This window comes from Pelodiscus sinensis, chromosome 3, assembly GCF_049634645.1.
Source record: "Pelodiscus sinensis isolate JC-2024 chromosome 3, ASM4963464v1, whole genome shotgun sequence".
NCBI lineage: Eukaryota > Metazoa > Chordata > Testudines > Trionychidae > Pelodiscus > Pelodiscus sinensis.
The window spans coordinates 164,661,706-164,681,225 of NC_134713.1; the positions used below are offsets into that span (position 1 = coordinate 164,661,706).

At 41.4% G+C, this 19,520-nt stretch overlaps 1 protein-coding gene across 3 annotated transcripts in view; it reads right to left on the minus strand.

The window, feature by feature from the left end:
• The window catches only part of PRKCE (protein kinase C epsilon), a 464,741-nt gene that overhangs the window by 71,280 nt on the left and 373,941 nt on the right, over window positions 1-19,520 (minus strand). For all 3 annotated transcript variants that reach the window (XM_075925412.1, XM_025185851.2, XM_006125476.4), the window contains one exon: window positions 3,639-3,793. In XM_075925412.1, coding sequence (XP_075781527.1) covers window positions 3,639-3,793 — 155 coding nt within the window. The remainder of the gene's footprint in view (window positions 1-3,638; window positions 3,794-19,520) is intronic.

A 19,520-nucleotide genomic window follows, 5' to 3' on the forward strand; every position in this document is an offset into this window, starting at 1 on the left:
TGTAAACTTGGCACTCCCTCCTAAGCTCTTTTATTTAACATTAACTCACTCCCATAATATTATTGTAAAGTAAGGACGGCAGTTTTATTTACATAAGGTAACATTATAAAAACAGACATTAAACAAGGAAAATCTTGCACCAAATAAACATGCGTAAAAAAATAACGATGCTGATCTTCCTATTGGGAACGCTCCTGGGAAACAACATACCATTCCCCAAATTAGGGCAGGGTTGTTAATATACCTTCTTCTTAATGTTATATACCCATTTCTCTTTCCTAATATACCAAATTCGTCTGGAAGTTTGATGTTTCCCATCTAAATTGAGAAATGTCTTAAGTTCCAGAAGGAAGTTTTAAAACATTCTACAGTAGAAAGAACCACACAGAAGCATAGAAAATTAGGGCTGGAATAGACTTCAGGACGTCATCTAGTCCAACCTCCTGCTGAAAGCAGAACTAACCACAACTAAATCATTCCAGCCAGGGCTTTGTCAAACTTGGTCTTAAAAATAAGGAAGGATGGAGATTCCGCCACTTCCCTAAGTAACCCAACGCAACCCCTGTTAACATTTCTCAAAAAGGCTGACCATCCTGCATGTGGATATGGTAATCTACATCATGAGCATATGTGCCACTGGTGCACAAAGAAAACAGTCTTCCTCTTGACTAACTTCTCACACGTGCAATCTTTCCATTATCTAGAAATAGGGGAATTCCCAAACTGGAAACTCTCTCTCCCAAAAGGTGTAGCTGTGGTTTCCTCTTTGGATGTTTGTAGTTTTTGCTGGGGAACCTTGGGATTTCAGGGTCTTGGGGGGCATTTCCTATTGGCATTTCCCTGAAGCTCCCCAATGGTTTGCTGCAATCTCAAGATACCTGTGCATGGCCTGTCTTGTTTTGCCAGTCCAAGGCATAGTGCCCATCTCTCCCATAATTGTAAAGGAAAAATTTAAAAAACAACAAATAGACTAGTAGCACCTTTAAGACTAAGAAAACATGTAAATGGTAGCATGAGCTTTCATGGGCACAACCCACTTCTTCAGATGACAGGAGTATTAGAAGTCCAGATCCAAGAATAAATAAAGGACAGGTGTTTGTCTTTGTTTGTGGAATTGGAGCAAATCTTAGGGCTTGGATGTATACAGTTGTAAAGGAGACATTCTCACAGGCGACCACCCCTCCTGCTACTGTCTCCTCTTGAGCATGGCACAGAGGAACCCCCTCAGAGGAGCCTCCTGTGCCTTGATTACAGATACTTCTTCGGTCAAATCTCTCAGCAATGCTGCTGCTGAGGGGACCTCTTCCTTCTCACTGAGCACGGTGCTGGAGTGACTCCCTGCCTCCTTTGACTGTATCACTGTATCCGCTTGTAATAATCACTCCTCCTCTTCATTTATCTCTTGAATGAGATTGTGGAATGGGGGTGGGTTTGGGACCTGCTCCCTCAGCTGCAGTCCCTACAACATCAATCCATCTTTTTGAATGCCCTAATGGATCTGGTCCAACCTCACACAAACAGTGTGCATGGTGGGGATTCCTTACACACTACCTGCTGAAATAAATCTACTTTTCTAATGAAGCCTGACAGTTGTTCGTGGGGCTTCTGATAGGTATGGCAGAAATGATAATACAGGTCTTTACCACTATAGTAGTACCATAGACACTTTTAAGAGCCAAATAATCTTGCATCATTGTAGAGGGTTGGAAGTCTTTCAGGAATCAGCCAGTTTACATGGCAGAACTCAAGCTCATGTTTCTGCTTCTCAGGATCAGAGCATTCCCACTATTGGACAAGGGAAACAGCAAAATCCATTCAGGTCTCAATCATCTGCCCTCTCCCCCCAAGGTAGAGGAAGGAAGAATGTAACCACTTCTTTATCATGCACTTTCATATGCTGGCTTCAATGCATCTTTGAGGACATTCCCCAACTATTTGGCTCCTTCCACCAGGATGGGTGCTGCAGGTGTTGGAGCCTCTCCTAATACATGGTCTGGCAGCCTCAGGACCTAATTGGTCCTGGATGAGGAATTTTGCTGGACCATGGGAGGTCATTTCCACTCCCCTGCCATGGGCTCCCCCCAGCCATGTCCTGGCTACCAGCCACCTGGCCGGTTCCCCATTGCCGCAGGCCCCTCCACACACAGGGCTCCTGGCCTCACGGGGCAGCTCGCCCCCCCCCCCCCGAGTTCAGTTGCACTGCATGGTGGCAGCCCCACTACTGAACTCCAGCCCCGCCGGGAAGCCCTGAAGCCTCCTGGCTATTCCGGGTAGCTCTGCCAGGAGGCAGCAGGACTGCTGGGCTCCTGGCTCCGTCACTGAGTAGTAACCCTGGTCCTGAGCTCCTCCATTCACCACTGGAAAGCTTAGCTATCAAGCTCTTAGCCCCACTGCCAGGCAGCCTCCAAGTCCCACCGGGCAACTGCAATATTCAAAATACCACACTGAAGTAACTTGGAAATGCTAACTTTTAAAATGGTGACCCCTGGATAAAAAGTGTATTCATAAGTGTTTTGATAAAAAGCTGAAATTGTCCTCAGAAAACAAATACTTTCTGTGAAAATTTTCATTATGTCAAAACCCAATTTTTCTACTGAAAAACAGGTTTTTTATAGAAAAATTTTGACCAGTCCATTTTCCAAGTAGCTCTAAAAAAGCATCTTTAAAAACAAGCCTATCAGTGTTCTAAATTCCATGTCCTCAGCTAGACTTTTATTTTTTAATGAAAAAACTAGGTTTCTCCCTCACTTCACTACCATAAATCAGACTGAAAATTTGAGAGGGGGAGTTGCAAGATCAAAAACTCCAATATGTATCTATGACCCTCAACAGACTTTGAGATCTCAGTAAGGCTTAAAAGACCCACATCTCAAAACCTACAGCTAGTCTGCTTTCTTCAGGCAGCCAGGATTTATCGCACGTGGTGACAAGCTGCCAAAAATAATTCAAAAAGAGAGGAAGGGTGAAACGACAAGATAAAGGACTTAATAAACATATGGATAACAGTGAAAATCTATCAAGTGGTTCTTCATTTCTAATAATATTTTTTAACAAAGGCATTTTTCACAGCACAACACAAATATTCATAAATTGTTTTGTTTTTTCTAACGGGAAGACAAGTGATTTAGTTTAATTTTTTGTTCATATGGGGACTTCGAGCAGTAACAAGCAAATCCAAATTGTCTGCAAGGAGCCACTTCCTGTTAGGGTTTGAGATTTCACCCTAACAGTTAAGAAGAAAGGATATTGCAAATTGCTATCCCGATTCTATCAGACTGGAGACAACTAGGACAAACAAACTCAGGAAGTGGCAGGGAGTTCGAAAGCAAGAGGAAATCTATGGCACAGAGAGGAAAGTGAAGCGATTGCACTGATCTGCAAAAAAGGTCACCCCTAGGTCAGAATGTGCCAAGCTTTTAAAAAAAGCTTTATTTGTACTATAATACAGAACTGGCACACACAGCTGGCAGTTGCTGCAGAGACTATTCAAATGTTAACATTCTGAATGATAAACTGCCAAAAAAAGTTCTATGTAAGCAAATTGGAACAAACAACTAATCTAAATCTGGTTGCTAAGAGACAGAGGATTTCAGCCAAATTCAGCCCCAAGAATACTTTATTCTTAATCAAAAAAGTACCTGTAGATGACACCATGTTGGTGGAGAAACATGAGTGCTGATGTGACTTCTGCAGCATAGAAGCGGGATCGAGGCTCATCAAATTTGCGTGAGCGCTGAATTTGAAACATTAGATCTCCTCCATTTACATATTCCATGACGAAAAAGAGGCGGTCCTGAAATTAATTAAAACAGTGCTATTTAGCTAATTTATTTTAGCCACACAAAGGGCTGCTTTAGCTACACATTAAGCAACAGCAGGATTTGCGTCAAGAAACTGAAGAAACAAACGCTACAATTCTGAACTGAAGAAAGCTGACAAAAAAAAGCAAGGGAAGACTGAATCAAGAAAGAATGAGCAAAAGAGAGAAGGAAATTCAAACATAATTAACATGTAATAAGGATTATTAATCAGCTTTGTATTTTAAATAAATATTTACATGATGTTTAAAAACATTTAAAATAAACATTATAAGACAAGTTGATTCTGTCAGCCGCTGAAGGGCAGCAGGATGATTTTGCAGGTTATCTGTCCACCTGGCTCCTTATCCCCAGGGCTCGCCGAACCGCGGCGAGCCCCGCTCGCCAGCCGCGTTGTCTGGTGATCTGTGCATGCTCAGATCGTTCTGCGCATGTGCAGATCGCCCGAACCCGGCTCTTCCGGGTTACAATCTACTCGCTCGTAGCGAGTAGATTGTATTATTTGTCGATCCCTGCTTATCCCTATATATTATCAGCCACTCTCAGGCTACGGCTAGACTTCATCCCTCTGTTGACAAAGGGATGTGGACGAAGCACATCGAAATTGCTAATGAAGCCGGGATTTAAATATCCCATGCTTCATTAGCATAAACATGGCTGCTGTTTTTTTTCTACACGGAATTTTGTCGACAAAAACAGCAGTCTAGACGCAGATCTGCCAACTATAACCCTTTTTCGACAGATCCTATATTCCTCAAAAAATGAGGTTTACAGGATCTGTTGAAAAAGGGTTTATTGTTGACAGATCCGCATCTAGACTGCTGTTTTTTCTCAACAAAAGTCTGTGTCAAAAAAAAGCGGCAGCCATGTTTATGCTAATGAAGCACGGGATATTTAAATCCCAGATTCATTAGCAATTTCAATGTGCTTCATCCGCATCCCTCTGTCGACAGAGGGATGCAGTCTAGATGTAGCCGCAGTCTATAAAATACCTTTTTTCCAATGTATAACTTCACAATGCATATTACTAATAATTATGTATATAGAAACTAGTATTGCCAGCAGCAAACATCAAGAGTAAGGCTTTCATAAAAATGATAAGATTAGCCTAAATATAATTTGATTTTAATCTATTTGGGGTTCTTTTTAATTGTCTTCTGGTTCTTGAACCTTCAGAGTTCATGTTTTTATAGTTTTCTCTTATAGCCATGATGGGAAGAATCCCTCTTCATTTTCAGTAGCAACTGCCATTCTCACACAGTGACATGACTTTACAAGCTGGGTCTTTCAAAAAAACCACCAAATATTGTAAGAGTCACAATATGAAATAGTAGGAATTGGCAGCACTTGGAAACCAAATATGCATTTTAATTGTCCCTGACCCAAAGACCTTACAACACAAACAGATATTGAAGATCAACAACTAAAGGCAAATAATATGATATACACATTTTATTAATCTTTGTACTATTTTCTCCAAAAGTCTTTTGCCCATCTTAACTCTATTAGTGTAATCCCTGCCTTTATGCTTTCTCCTTTTGCTTGTAACTCTATTTTCAGATTTTTTATTAATATTAAAATATGGCTTGCTATGCATACAGTCTAAAACAGATCACACATTTAATAGATTAACACTTTTTAATGGACTAATCTTATTCAATGTTGTTGGTCTCAAAACTCGTCAATTGATTGTCTTCAGTGATCTGCTCTCAAGCCCAAAATCAGTAAAGCACTTAAACTCCACTGACTTAAATTAAGCATGTGCATAAATTCTATCCTGAATACAGAGGCTTTCCTGAAGGGGACTTGAAACATTTGGCTAACTCAGTAAAGGTGACAGGTGGAGGATGTGGGGGAAGAAAATGAGTTGGCCCCCAACCCAAAAAAGGATCCCCACTCCTGCTCTAGAGAAAGGATCTGCTCAATCTGGACAGGCCATAAATCTACACTAAAATAGGGACATGCGTTCACATCTATATCAAACTCTGTTTGAGAAGTCTAATTACCTAGGTATTTTTCAGTTCCCATCGCTATAGTACCAGCTAAGAAAAAATGTACTTCTAGATATTTCCATTAAACCTTCAGCACCCACAATTTGGGTTCCTAATTCTTAGAATAGGTTTATTATTTATCATCTCCTATGTTTTCTCCAATTTTACCCTCTCTCTGTCTCTCTCAGGATGAGATCCTGGGCCTAATGAACTCAATGGCAAAATTCCCATTGACTTAAATACAACCAGATTTTCAACCTCATAGTTCACTTCCCTGTACAGAAGCTGAGGCACATATGAGAACACATCATTCATCAGATGTGTGTTCAGGATTTATTCAAACGTTAAAAAGAAAAGGATACAAAGTAAACAGAACAAAGTATTGTACAGTATTTAGAACAATTAAGTATTAGACGTGGTCCTTATTAATCAGTTTGTTCCAAAATTCATTAGGAGTATATTTGGGATTCCATAACATTTGAGAAGTATGTTTTTATTAACAAAATAAATGTGAAGCAATCCTGGGAATTATTTATTACATCAACTGAAATAAAAGGAAAGATCACAAACAAGCCATTATATATTAATGGCCTTTTGGAATCTGTTATGCAAAACAAACAAACAAAAGCAAAGGTCTGTAAAATAAACAAACATGTTTTTGAAGTAATTCAAGGTTTTTTAAAAATGTTTTTGTTTTTCCATTAGTCTAACCTTCTCTCCCTTGAATTCTAAGATGTTATGGTTGAATGAAAACACTTAAAATAAGAAATGAAAACACAGACCATGGGAACCAGTGTCTTAGGACAGAGATGATTTGGGTTAAACAGTCTGGAAGACAATAATAAAAACTTTCAACTTTAATTTGTATTCCCATGATACTATAGCGTTTCCTTTGGTTTCAGCTACATCTCTTTTGATAACTTGCAAATCTGCCTGTCATCTGCATACTGAAGGTCGGTGATGCCAATTCCTGTGATCTTAGATTTTATGTGGAGACATTGACGATTGAGGAGTTGGCCATCCATATGATACTCAGTCCCGATTCCATTAGGAAGGTGGTCACAGATGGGAATCAGGATCACTGCAAGATAAATGGGAAGAGTCTTAAAGCAATAACACAATTCTGCTTGATACCATGATGAATGGTTTGGTTTCTGAGCTGTTGCACAGGAATATGTGAATCATTCCATCCTGGAATAGTCTGATGATGAATGAATTTCTGTGGACTTCCAAACCTACACAGCACCTTCCGTAGGGGCATCACAACTGATCAAGTCAAAGGGCTTGGTTAGATTGAGAAATGCAATGAACAGCTGCTGGTGTTGCACTCTGCACTTCTCCTGAATCTATTGTGTCACAAAGATTATGGCCTGAAGTCACACTATGATTCAAGGAGAAGTTCCTCATCAAGGGTGAGAAGGCTGTTTAGTAGAATCCAGGCAAGGATTTTCTCTGCAACTGAGAGAAGGGCAATACCTTTCCAGGGCCCACAAAGATTTGTCCCCTTTCTTGAATATTGTAACAATGTTGGCAATCTGAAAGTCAGGTGGAATTTCTTCAAAAGTGCAGATTTTGTTGAGGAATTGGCAAAGTTTGTCCTGGATCATTGCTCTACCATCTTTAAAAATCTCAGTTGGGATTTCATCTGGGCCTGGTGTCCTATGATTTTTTTTGTCAAGGTGATGGCACGTTGTACTTCCTCAGAAGACGGAGGATTAGCAAGGTGTTCCACTGCTGAGCATTGTAGAATAGACTTGATGTCTTCAGAGACTGAAGCTTAGTGGTTTAGTAGGCTCTCAAAGGGCTCCTTCCAGCATTATTTAATGGCCTCTCTGTCCTTGAGGAGTGTGGAACCATCCTGGGAAAGTAAGGGGGTTGGGCCTTTAAAGCTTGGCCCATATATAGCTTTTGTTGCTTAAACGAAGATTCTCATGTAATCCCAGAAGCTTTCTCTTACCACCACTTATTTTTTATGTCGCTTAGCCTCCTTAGAGGAATAATTTCACCAGTTAAAGAATGCAGTTGTTTTCTGTTGAATTAATGCCAGGATTTCCTTGTTGTTTTTGTCAAACCAGTCTTGGTGCTGATGAGCGAAATAGCCTATAGTTTCAGTACATGCTCTGTGAATGTATTTTTCAGTTGATACCAGTGCTCTTGATTGCCAGTGTTGTTATCAGGCAAGGTGGAGAGTTTCTCAGGCAGGTATTGCTGTAATGTCTCTCACAGCTGGCTTGCTCTTGAAATGCTTTGATGATAAAGCCTCCTGGCTGTCTCACTCTCATCTTATGCTCCTCTTTGGGCAAAACCAAAATCCTTCACTTTCTTCTCAATTATCCTCTTTCTTTGTCACCTTCAGTACCATAACCTTCCTCTCAGCCAGTAAAGCCTGTCAGCTGAGGCTATATTTGATTCAGCCTCTCTCATCCCACTCCTTCAAGCTTTGTACAAATCCTACCTCTTCACTCTCCTCAATATTTCTACGATCTATCTTTTATTTTCTATCTCTACAACAAAAGCCTACATCCAAGTCATCATTATCTCCTGTCCTGATTCCCATCACCTTTTCCTCTCTACAGTTATAAACACCCACATTTGATTCTGACATATTTGGTTTACTTTTGGTCTTTATATGCTACTCTTGGTCTTTCTGCCCTCTCTTTCTCTTTAGACTAAGTTCTTTGAGGCACAGACCAAGCCTCCTTTTCTGTTTGGAACACTGTGGTCATCTCCAGAAATAGACAACAGTAATCATCTTTGAGGACACAATTGGGCCATCCTAGTTCATCTTTGAGGAAGTGTGACTAATGACTAAGAAAGTCTTAGCAGGGCTAGATAGTCTTGCTAATTAGTTTTGTGTCGATACATGATTCTCTATAACCTATTATTTGTTTATATGTGAAAAGATACTATCATGGGGAACAAACTTCCATGCAAATCTCAAACAAAAGCTGAGACTGGGAATGGCAGCTTTTGATGTATTGTTTACCACTGAGAACAGGTCACTGCCTAGCCCTTTTAAGAATTTATAATTATAACAGTCCACTCTTTGTTTTTCACTTAACATTTCATTAGATCACAGTGTGTAAAGAAAATGTATTGGTAGAGCACAAAGATAAGTAAATTGATTAAGAGTAAATTTAACGCATAAAAATAGCTCATACATGACTTATATCTTCTGTTAAATGACAGTGTTTTTTGCTATAAAAGTACTAAACTTATTATCAAAACAAAAGTCACAATTAACAAGAAGCCAGATAAAATATATCATCTCTTTGATATGCTGTGTAAGATGATATTTTATTCGAATCATGAATATATGAAATTCTTTCCCAACTAGCACACAACTGTGATTACTTAACTCTTATTTAAACAGGATGCTCAAACAGTTTGTTTAAAATTACCTAAAACTGCAACAACTGTCCCACCCATTAGAACTTGAATAAACATTTCCTGCTTCTGATTGAAATTGCACAGATACATTGGACTTAGTACACAAAACTAAATGAGAGCCGTAAAGAACCCGAGATAGAAATGAACCAGAATCCTGGAGCCAAACATCTCTTCCAACCCCAATCTAGGAAAGGGCCATCTGCAAAATGTACAGTATATGTAAGACAAGAGATATAGAGAAATACACAGAAATAAAACTTGGCCAGGCTGGAGTGTCCCCTCTTCCCCTGCCTGTAAGCAGTTAAAAGTTATGAGATGATGGATATATAAGATCCTAAATAAATATACTTCTCAATTGCATTTCTATCTAACATTTTACAAATGTTTTAGGGGCTGGATAACCCAGTTGGTAGCAAGATACTTTCTAAATATAAACCCACATAGGTCAGCTGTAGCTGACAGTTGAAGAAGATAGCATAAACTTCTTCACTAAGTCTATGTCTAGACTACAAGCCTCTTTCGAAAGAGGCTTTTTCAAAATAATCTTTCGAAAAAGCTTCTTTCAAAAGAGATAATCTAGCAACCATTATTTTCGAAAAAGAGCCGCTTTTTCGAAAGAGAGCACCCAGGTAGTCTGTATGCTCTCTTTCGAAAAAACATGGTTTGCATTCAATAACGCCTTTTTTCGAAAGAGCACTTTTGAAAAAGGGCGTTATTCCTCATAAAATGACATTTTCCGCGGTTGAAAAAACTGCCGCGTTCTTTCGATTTAATTTCAAAAGAATGCAGCAGCTGTCTAGACGCAGGTGAAGTTTTTTTGAAAAAAGGCCACTTTAAAAAAAACCTGTAATGTAGACACACCCTTACTGTCCTAAACGGTTGTATAATATCAACGTGTGCTGTTAAATAGTTGCCACTTTCCTTTCAAGAACTGGCTGCATTTCAGCAGAGGGTGTAGTGATTTCTGTTTAAAATAAAGAATTCTATAGTTTGTGAAGACCTTTGGAAGTCTGAAGTAAAAACTTTTACTGTATGTTAGTGCGGGGTGTTATTCATAAGTCATTGCTACTATGATTATCACCATTTGCAAGAAGCTTTACTGAAATCATTATAGCAAGCTCTCAAGACTTGGTGGAGAAGTCTCATCTTTGCTGAAAACTTCAATAATAAATTCAAGGTCTGAACAGACATAAAGATCAAGATGGCCCCCATGCCTTGTGATGATCCCTCCAAAGTATAATGAGGGATATTTGAGGGGAGTAGACAGAACAATGTTGTTAACACTACTTGGTGTGTGTCTGAATAGTCCATGCTAGTTTTCAGGCTGTTCCAGGGAAACCACTATTAGAATTCTCTGGATAGAAAAAAAAAATCCAGAAATAAAAATAGCTTGTGGTGGGCAGCCTGATGGAATACACATGTTTACCTATAAATCAGAAGGGAAAATCAGCATTAAACCTATACCCTTTTCTTTTCACAATCTAACCACTTTATATTACCGGACTTGGCCCATATTTGGCCCATAGTATGTACAGACCCAGCAATGGTCCAGGCAGGTTATGGCAGGAATAACAATTGGTTCTGAGTGATACCTGTACAATCCTACTATGTGCTTAGGTGGATTGTGAAGAGCTAAGGGATAAGAGTTGCCAGAGCAATTACATAACTTCATCTACACATTCTAGCCAAGTAATGGGAAACAACAAGCTGTGATGTGGTCAAGAAAGCCTATATCATGAATGCAAGTTAGGTTTTCAAACTAATGCTTTATAAGCCTGTACAAAGCTTTTTATAATGTCTGTTAGATTAGAACATAAGAACATAAGAATGGCCATACTGGGTCAGACCAAAGGTCCATCTAGCCCAGTACCCTGTCTGCAGACAGTGGCCAATGCCAGGTGTCCCAGAGGGAGTGAACCGAACAGGTAATGATCAAGTGATCTCTCTCCTGCCATCCATCTCCACCCTCTGACAAACAGAATCTAGGGACACCATTCCTTACCCCTATTGGCTAATAGCCATTAATGCACTTAACCTCCATGAATTTATCTAGTTCTCTTTTAAACCCTGTCATAGACCTAGCCTTCAGAATCTCCTCAGGCAAGGAGTTCCACTGATTGACTATGTGCTGTGTGAAGAAAAACTTCCTTTTATTTGTTTTAAATCTGCTGCCCATTAATTTCATTTGGTGGCCCCTAGTTCTTATATTATGGGAACAAGTAAATAACTTTTCTTTATTAACTTCCTCCACACCACTCATGATTTTATAGACCTCTATCATATCCCCCCTTACTCTCTTTTCCAAGCTGAAAAGTCCTAGTCTCTTTAATCTCTCCTCATATGGGACCCATTCCAAACCCCCTAATCATTTTAGTTGCCATGATGCTTGTGCTCCAATTTTAACTTGCACAAAACAGGCTTCATCTATGATGTTTGCCCTGGGGATTTTGCCATTGACTTCCTTTTGTATATTAAGTTGTTTTTTAGAATTAGAATAGCATTTGTTTTTGCGCAATCTTTCATGTCCCAAAAATAACTCAAAAACAGAATGTGGATTAAAGAGGTTAGAGGGAACACTGATTGTCAGATAGTTACTCTGATTTTTAATGTATGTATTTTTGTTACTGTGTTTCCTGATCATTGTTGGAGATGAGATTTTCTACCTATCTTAAGAGTTTTCTGTAGCACCCACCATTGTAAATATCTAATCCTATGATCCAAAGCCCCAGAAGTTTAATGTTGAGGCTCCCATCCAATGAAAATATTGGGTTTTAGATTAGTATTAAGTGTTTAATATTACAACAGATGTTAGGCCTGGACATGCAGGTTCAGAGCAGCAGCAAGTTGACTGCTATGTTCATCAGCTTAACCCCTTCTGTGTTTTCTTTTTTCAACTTTTTGGAGCAAACACAAATAAAAACATTTGGAAAATCCACCATTCCAAACTAATATATTAGCCTACAGTCAAACAGTCTCACAGCTGAACATTTTGGCTAGTTATAAATCTTTTCAGGCTCTGCACTAAGTTGGGGTGGTGCAGAGCTGCGTGCCCTCCGGCAGCTCAGAAGAGTGTCTCTTTTCTGTCCCTGTAAAATACAGTAATGTGATTCTCCCAGGGGCAGGATTCTGCCAGATCTATTTGTGCCAGAGCTAATGAGAGTTTTTGCTAGACTCTGCCTCCTCTCACCCCAGAAATAACAGAGCCTTTGGCAGAAGTGGAGGAGCTGGGGGATACCACTGCCAAGGTTGTGATGGCAGCCAGGAGCTCTGGGTCCTTTTAAATGGCTAGGCCCCAGGGAAGCTGCCTCCTTTGCCACCCCCTGTCAATGGCCTTGCTTTGAGCCCTTCTCTAGGGTTGCCATGTGTCCGGTTTTGAACCGGACAGTCCAGTATTTGAGCTATCTGTTCAGGAAACACACTGAGAAAATATCAATGAGAAAATATAAATGTCCGGTATTTTCTAAATAAGATGTAATGTAGGTTGTGGTGTAATGTCAAGTATGTCCAGTATTTTTGTTGAAACCATCCGGCAAGCCTACCCTTCTCTCCTTACCCCAGGGCCATTCATAACTTGGATGCTGTGCAGAAATTGCCCATTTTATAGTTCCAGTCATTTTGGAGGGCAAGGCAAGCAGGGTGAGCTTGCTAGTACTTCATATCAAGACAGATGAACTGTGAGAAGCTTTTTATGAAATTCTTTGATCTCCATATTTTCTTTCAGAGCTGTTTGCAAAGTAGAACAGTTCTGATGAGATAAATGTAAAGATCTCTCATTCAATGGCCTCATGCAGATGGCAGAAAAACATATACGAACCCCCATGTTCCCTTTATACCCAACTTACACATATACCACTGTCATCAGGAAGAAAACGTTATGATGTTTTGGCAGCAACTAATGAGTATATATTTTGATTTTTATAGTAAAATATGAACACCAGCCTCCAGATAGAATAGCATAGCTGTTATAAAACCAGTTTATAATCAAAGATAGAAGGAAACCAATGAAATTTAATCTCCTCCTATGAAGCTTATGCTGTTAGCTACCTTGAAAGATGGCCACTCGGACTTTTACATGCAGGACCAGCTCCTTTGAAATGTGTCATGAAGACAAACTTACTCTTGTAGAATGGTCTCCAAGGTTCCCAAAGGAAAGCTAGACTTCCAAATAAAGCTACTCATCACCTTTTTCATTATTTTACCAAAATTAAAGTAGTATTGATTACTGTATCTAACTATATAGTATTTAGAAAGACAAAGTGGGTGAGATAATATCTTTTATTGGAACAACTTCTGTTTGAGATACAAACTTTTAAGTTGGTCCAATAAAAGATAGTACTTTACCTCACCTCTCTAATATCCTCAGATTTGCTCAGCTATACCCACCACTGCATATATAACATTTATGCATATAAACATAATTCTTCAGGTAAACAACCTCAGTCTAAACACCCACACGTCGGTACCGTCATTTATTTGCGAAAAAGCTACTCTGTATATGGAACTCTGATACATGGAAGCACCATGGCTACAGGCACATACAATCAGCCTTTTCAGCATACAAATATATGCAGCTGTGCAGACAATGTCAGGTACAGATATTTCTGCAAGTATAAGTAATTCACCAGTTTTTGAACATTTGACCTGATCCACAATATACACATATATTTAATGCTCCATTCTTCTTTGGGGGCCTTGATAAAAATCAATGCTTAGCTCATACAGAGTCCTTTTACCCACAGGTCTCAAAGCCCTGGCCTACACTAGAGAGTTATTTCAAAATAAAAAGTGGAGCATCCACACTACCAAGCTCGTTATTTTGAAATAATGGGCTGGTTATTTTGAAATCTGTACCCCTGCTTTCCTCTGGGAACAACGCTTATTTTGAAACTGTTATTTTGAAATAGCGTTAGTGTGCACAATCTGGTGCTGTTAATTTGAAATAAGTGGCCTCCAGAGGCCTCTCACAGCTGCACCTGTGGCCGCTCTGTCCGCTCCTGCCAGCTCCACTGCTCCCCTTCTCCTGAGGAGCTTAAAACAGCAGACTAGTGCTTGTGGCCAGCTTGGCAAGCCCTGTCTCCTACTGCAGAAGCTGACAGAGACATGGCAGACCCCAATACTTCCTCTGAGCCTCCCACAGCTGCCAGCACTCCCACAGCACCCTCAGCTGTCACTGGCCAGGGATGCAGGAGAGCTCTGGTTTGGACTGATGCAGAGATCCTGGACCTCATTGAGGTCTAGGGGGAGGAGACCAATTTCTAGGATATCCGCACCAGAAAAAGGAATGCCAATATATACGGCTTGATGGCTGCCAGCCTGGCCAACAACGGCCACAGAGCCCCCTGGACCAGGTGTGAAGATAAAAGACCTCTGGTAGGCCTACAACAAGTCCAAGGAGTAAAGCAGACACTGCAGGGCAGCACCACACACGTGCTGCTACTACGAACAGCTTGATGCCATCCTGGGAGTGGGTCATTCACCTTCCCTCCTCCCATCAGCGAGTGCAGCCAAGGCATGGCCAGCATCAGCCTCCACAAAGGTAGGGTTTTGGAGGAGAAGTACAAGGCCAGCCGGGTGACCATGCCCATCAGCCAGGACCTGTTCCTTATCCTGGAGCTAGTCCCCCCTTCCCAGGATGTCCCCCAGGCTTCGGACAACCTGGGGAAGGCACTTCAAGTGAGTTCTATAACTTTCCCTAGCTACACGCAGGGGCAGGTGATGAGCTGTGAGGGGCTGCATGCTCTTCACTTAGCCCACTTAGCCTGGGGGGGGAGGGGTCACACAATAGCCTATTCATGTGGGTGCACATGGAGCGCCAGTCTGGAGCACTCAGCCCCATGATGCTCTCACACAGGAACCATTCAGGCTCTCTCACAAGGTTCCTGCACAAACCCGCCTTACTCCAGCCTCCATATGGGACACCTTTCCACAACAAGCCTCCACTAAGAAGTCTGGGGTCATGGAACCACACAATAGTGCTGCTCAAAGCATAGGGTCATTCCCGCACTTGGGAAGCATCTGTTCCTATTCAAGCGCAGCAATGTGGAGGAGACTGATCCCCTGCATGGGAACCTGCTGGGTGGAGGAGAGGAGTAGGAGGAGAACCCAGTATCACTGTCTCTGGCAAGCAGCTTCTGCTGCTCACACACTCCTTCCCCAACACACACACACACACACACACACACACACACACACACACACACACACACACACACACACACACACACACACACACACACACACACACACACACCCTCCAGCAGCCAGGGCTTGAAGGTCTATCTCTGCAGGCCATTGCCAGTGCCACACCTGTGCGAAGGACACAGAAGGAAGCCAAGCCTAACACTAATGCTTGTTTACTTGCCAAGCAAACAGTAATTAAGAACTCACAAAAATTGTACTGAAAAATACATATCCAGACTGTACATATGTCTGGGAGAATTAATCCCATTAGAACCATTGTGCACACATATTGTACATAAACTTCATTTCTTGTGCTGTCTGCTTCAGAAACACTTTCCACCAAATTCTCTTTGTTGCTTTTTATGTTACCAGTGCCTCAGAAGGAGAGGCAGTTATTCTCTTTATCTACCTTCCTTCTCAAAAGTAGTCTTCACAGGAAGATCAGAGGACACTAAGTGAAGCATTCATTCTTCTACCAACTCATCACAATGGTACTGCTATTCACTGAATCTACTAATCTTCTACCTTCTATGGGACAATCATTTCTCTACCATCCATTAATCAACCATGTACTTATAGCTCTGTGCTACAGGGCTCCTGTTTAGAACACCCACCTTCACTGCATTTGCTCTTAGGATATGTCTATACTACAGAAAATATCAACGCTGCCACTGTCAATCTTCCAGGGTTTGAATTAGCGAGTTTAATGAAGACAGCTAATTCAAACTGAGAGGTGTGTTCCAATCAATGCCAGTAGTAAAGAGTAAGGGAAGTCGAAGGGAGAGCGTGCTCCTTCGACTTCCTGCAGCATGGACAGCACCAAAACTGGAGTTAAGGTACTTCGACTTCAGCTACACAATTAATATAGCTGAAGTTGAGTATCTTAATTCGACCTTATCCCCTAGTGTAGGCATACCCTTACCTACTTCTATTATTATTTGTATGACTATAACATCTAGAAGCCCTAATCTAGGCTAGTTCATTCTCAGTGCCTTGATAAGTGGTATTCCAAAATCACTCTTGACCAAACAGAAGACTGTAGGATTATTATTTGACCATGCCACCATAACATCACATTATATATGGCACTTCAGCAACTTTGTATAACATGGTGGAAGGCAGGGGAGAAGTGCATTCAATCTCTGCCCTTATTTTAGGACCTGATTGTGCAAATCTTATTCACTAGAGTAAGTCACTGATTCTAACAGGTCCTCTCATATGAGTAAGGTCTACTTGCATGAGCAAAGGAACTGGCTCTTCATTTGTACTTTATGAGAGATTGTGGGTAGAAGGGAAACCCTACGCTGCATTCAAAAGAGCTAAATGAATGAGATCTTTGCCAAAGTAAAGATATTCACTAGCTGAGAAATAGCTCTTCTCTACTATGTGAAGTGCTTTAATAATGTTCCCACGTACTTATAAACAAAGGTCAGCCAGTGACAACAGTTGGTTCTAGCTTGACAGCACAGCAAGAAACTTTGTACTGCACTGTGGTCATCAGAATGGAAAATTTATAAACGATACTACAAACAATGTGCTGGGTGCCAGAAATAATTCATGTTAAACAATTTAGTTGAACTCAATGTTCTGAATAATAAAAAAAGTATTACATTTCTGTATAATCAGAATTCCATACTAGATCAGATGAATTCCTTGAAATGCAAAATTAATATGCAGTCAATTTTAAGTAATCAAATCTCCCTGTGTTTTAGTGGACATACAAACATTAGCCCCCACAACTTTAGAATAACAGAGGATTACATTATAGTTTTTACTAACAAAACTCTTCTGTGGGATCGCAGCTGAGCCAAAACAAAATAAATACGACAGCAAAGGGGGAAAAAAAGATTGCTACAGAGGAAGTTTAGAAAGTCCACCGTTCCTCACTCTGTCTTATTTTGTTTGGGAATATCGCATCCTTCCATATCCACCCAAATCCTCACACAATTATTACTTGCTTCCCCTTGTCTAGGACTTTGATTCACAGCAGCTCTCAGGGGAAGAAGCAAGGCTAACCATTGTTGGCATACCACTAAAGCAACGTCTTTTTTTTCAAATGACCACTGAATCTCATTTCCACAAATGCAAGTCCAGCCCCTAATGCAATATACATCTGAGTGAAAAGAAATGTATTTAGGGTTCAATTGTGGATTTTATCATTAGCGAGACAAAGTGCATGAATTATTATCTATTATTAGACCACCTTCTGCTGGTGAGAGACAGGCTTCCAGGCTCCACAGAGTTCTTCAATCCTGAAAACAACACTGGATTTATTATTTTTATTGCAGTAGCACAGAGACCTGGGATCCCAAAGCACTGTGCCCTAAGAAGTTTACAACCTACTTATACCAGAAGAGACATCAAATGGATATAACAAACAGACGGGGGTGGGAGCATAATAGTGCATGCCAGCTGTCCAATCACTGTCAATTTAAGCCAGGGCCTTTACTGAGGGTTGATATGACGGTGCACTGCCACAGCAAGAGCCATTCTGTTTCAGGCAGCATATGCCTCTCCTAGAAGCCTTGTGCCTCCCTCTGAAAGGGTGCAGAGTCAGTTCCCCTCCCAAGGGAACCAGCTTAGCTGGATGTTACAGGGCAAGGAGAGGGGAAAGAGCTCTAAACCAGCATGGTGGACAGCCTTGTGAATTACTTGCGTACAGGGAAGAGAGTACAAAGACCACAACTGTGCCAGGCTCTTTTGGGGAAGGATAGCAGGAATGGCTCTCTACATACCCTCATCCCTGAGGCGCCAGGCAAAGCCAAACACTAACTAATTTACACCACACTTCAGTTTACACTGCCATTTCTTATTCAGAGACAACACATGTCCAAGGTAAGCCATTTAATAAGACAGATGCTTTTCACTGGCACACTCAGTAGGAATCTGACAACATCACAATGTCTCATCCCAAAGAAAGAATGGTTACTTAACTCGTAACTGTGATTCTTCGAGATGTGTTGCTCATGTGCATTCCAACACAGGTGCGCGCGCGCAGTGTGCACGCATCATCGGAAGATTTTCCCTCAGAAGTACCCTTAGAGCCAGCAGGGAGCCCCCTACAGTGGTGCCGGTATATCAGTGAATATATACCCCTGCTGGCTCCCTCCCCACTCCAGTTCCTTCTTACCAGTACTGAACCAGCAGAGAAGCGGGTGGGTGGGGATTTAGAATGGACATGAGCAACACATCTCGAAGAATCACAGTGATGAGGTAAGTAACTGTTCTTTCTTCTTTTGAGTGATTGCTCATGTGCATTCCAATATAGGTGATTCCAAAGCAGAATCTAACTAGGTGGGGGGTTGGAAGATGAATTTACCCCTAAACTGAGGACCGCCCTATCTAGGGTGGCATCCTCTCTCGCCTGTTGTGGAAGGGCATAGTGGTTAGCAAACGTGTGGATCAAAGACCACGTGGCAGCCCTGCAGATGTCCGAGATGGGGACCTGTGGGGCGAAGGCGGTGGACTCCGTCGCCCTTGTGGAGTGCACCCTGAGGGGTGGGACTGGTGTGCCCGCTAATGAGTAACACTCTCTAATGCAAGTGGTAATCCATGAAGCAATCCTCTGAGTGGATACGGGCTGGCCCTTCATATGTTCCGCAATTGCTATAAAAAGCTGCTGTGATTTGCGGAATGGTTTAGTCCTGTCTAAATAAAAGGCTAATGCCCTCCGAACGTCTAATGTGTGCAGGGCCTGTTCTTTCCCAGATGCATGCGGATTAGGAAAGAAAACCTGGAAAAAAATATCTTGGGAAGTGTGAAAAGAGGAGAGCACCGTCAGCAGAAAAGCCAGATGGGGGCAGAGTCTGACTTTATCCTTAAAAAATACCGTGTAAGGGGGATCACACGTGAATGCCCTAAGCTTAGATACCCACCTCGTGGATGTGACTGCTACCAGCAGAGAAACCTTATATGACAGGTAAAGGAGCGACTAGGTAGCCATTGGCTCAAAGGGGGTCCCATAAGCTTAGAAAGGACCAGGGGTAGGGGCCCGTACGTGTGGATAGAGTCTATCCAGGCCTTTCAAGAATCTGTTCACCATCAGGTTGGCGAACAGCATTTTGCCCTGCTCCCCTGGGTGGAAAGCCAATATGGCTGCCAGGTGGACCTTAATGGACAAGGAGGACAGGTTCTGGAGCCT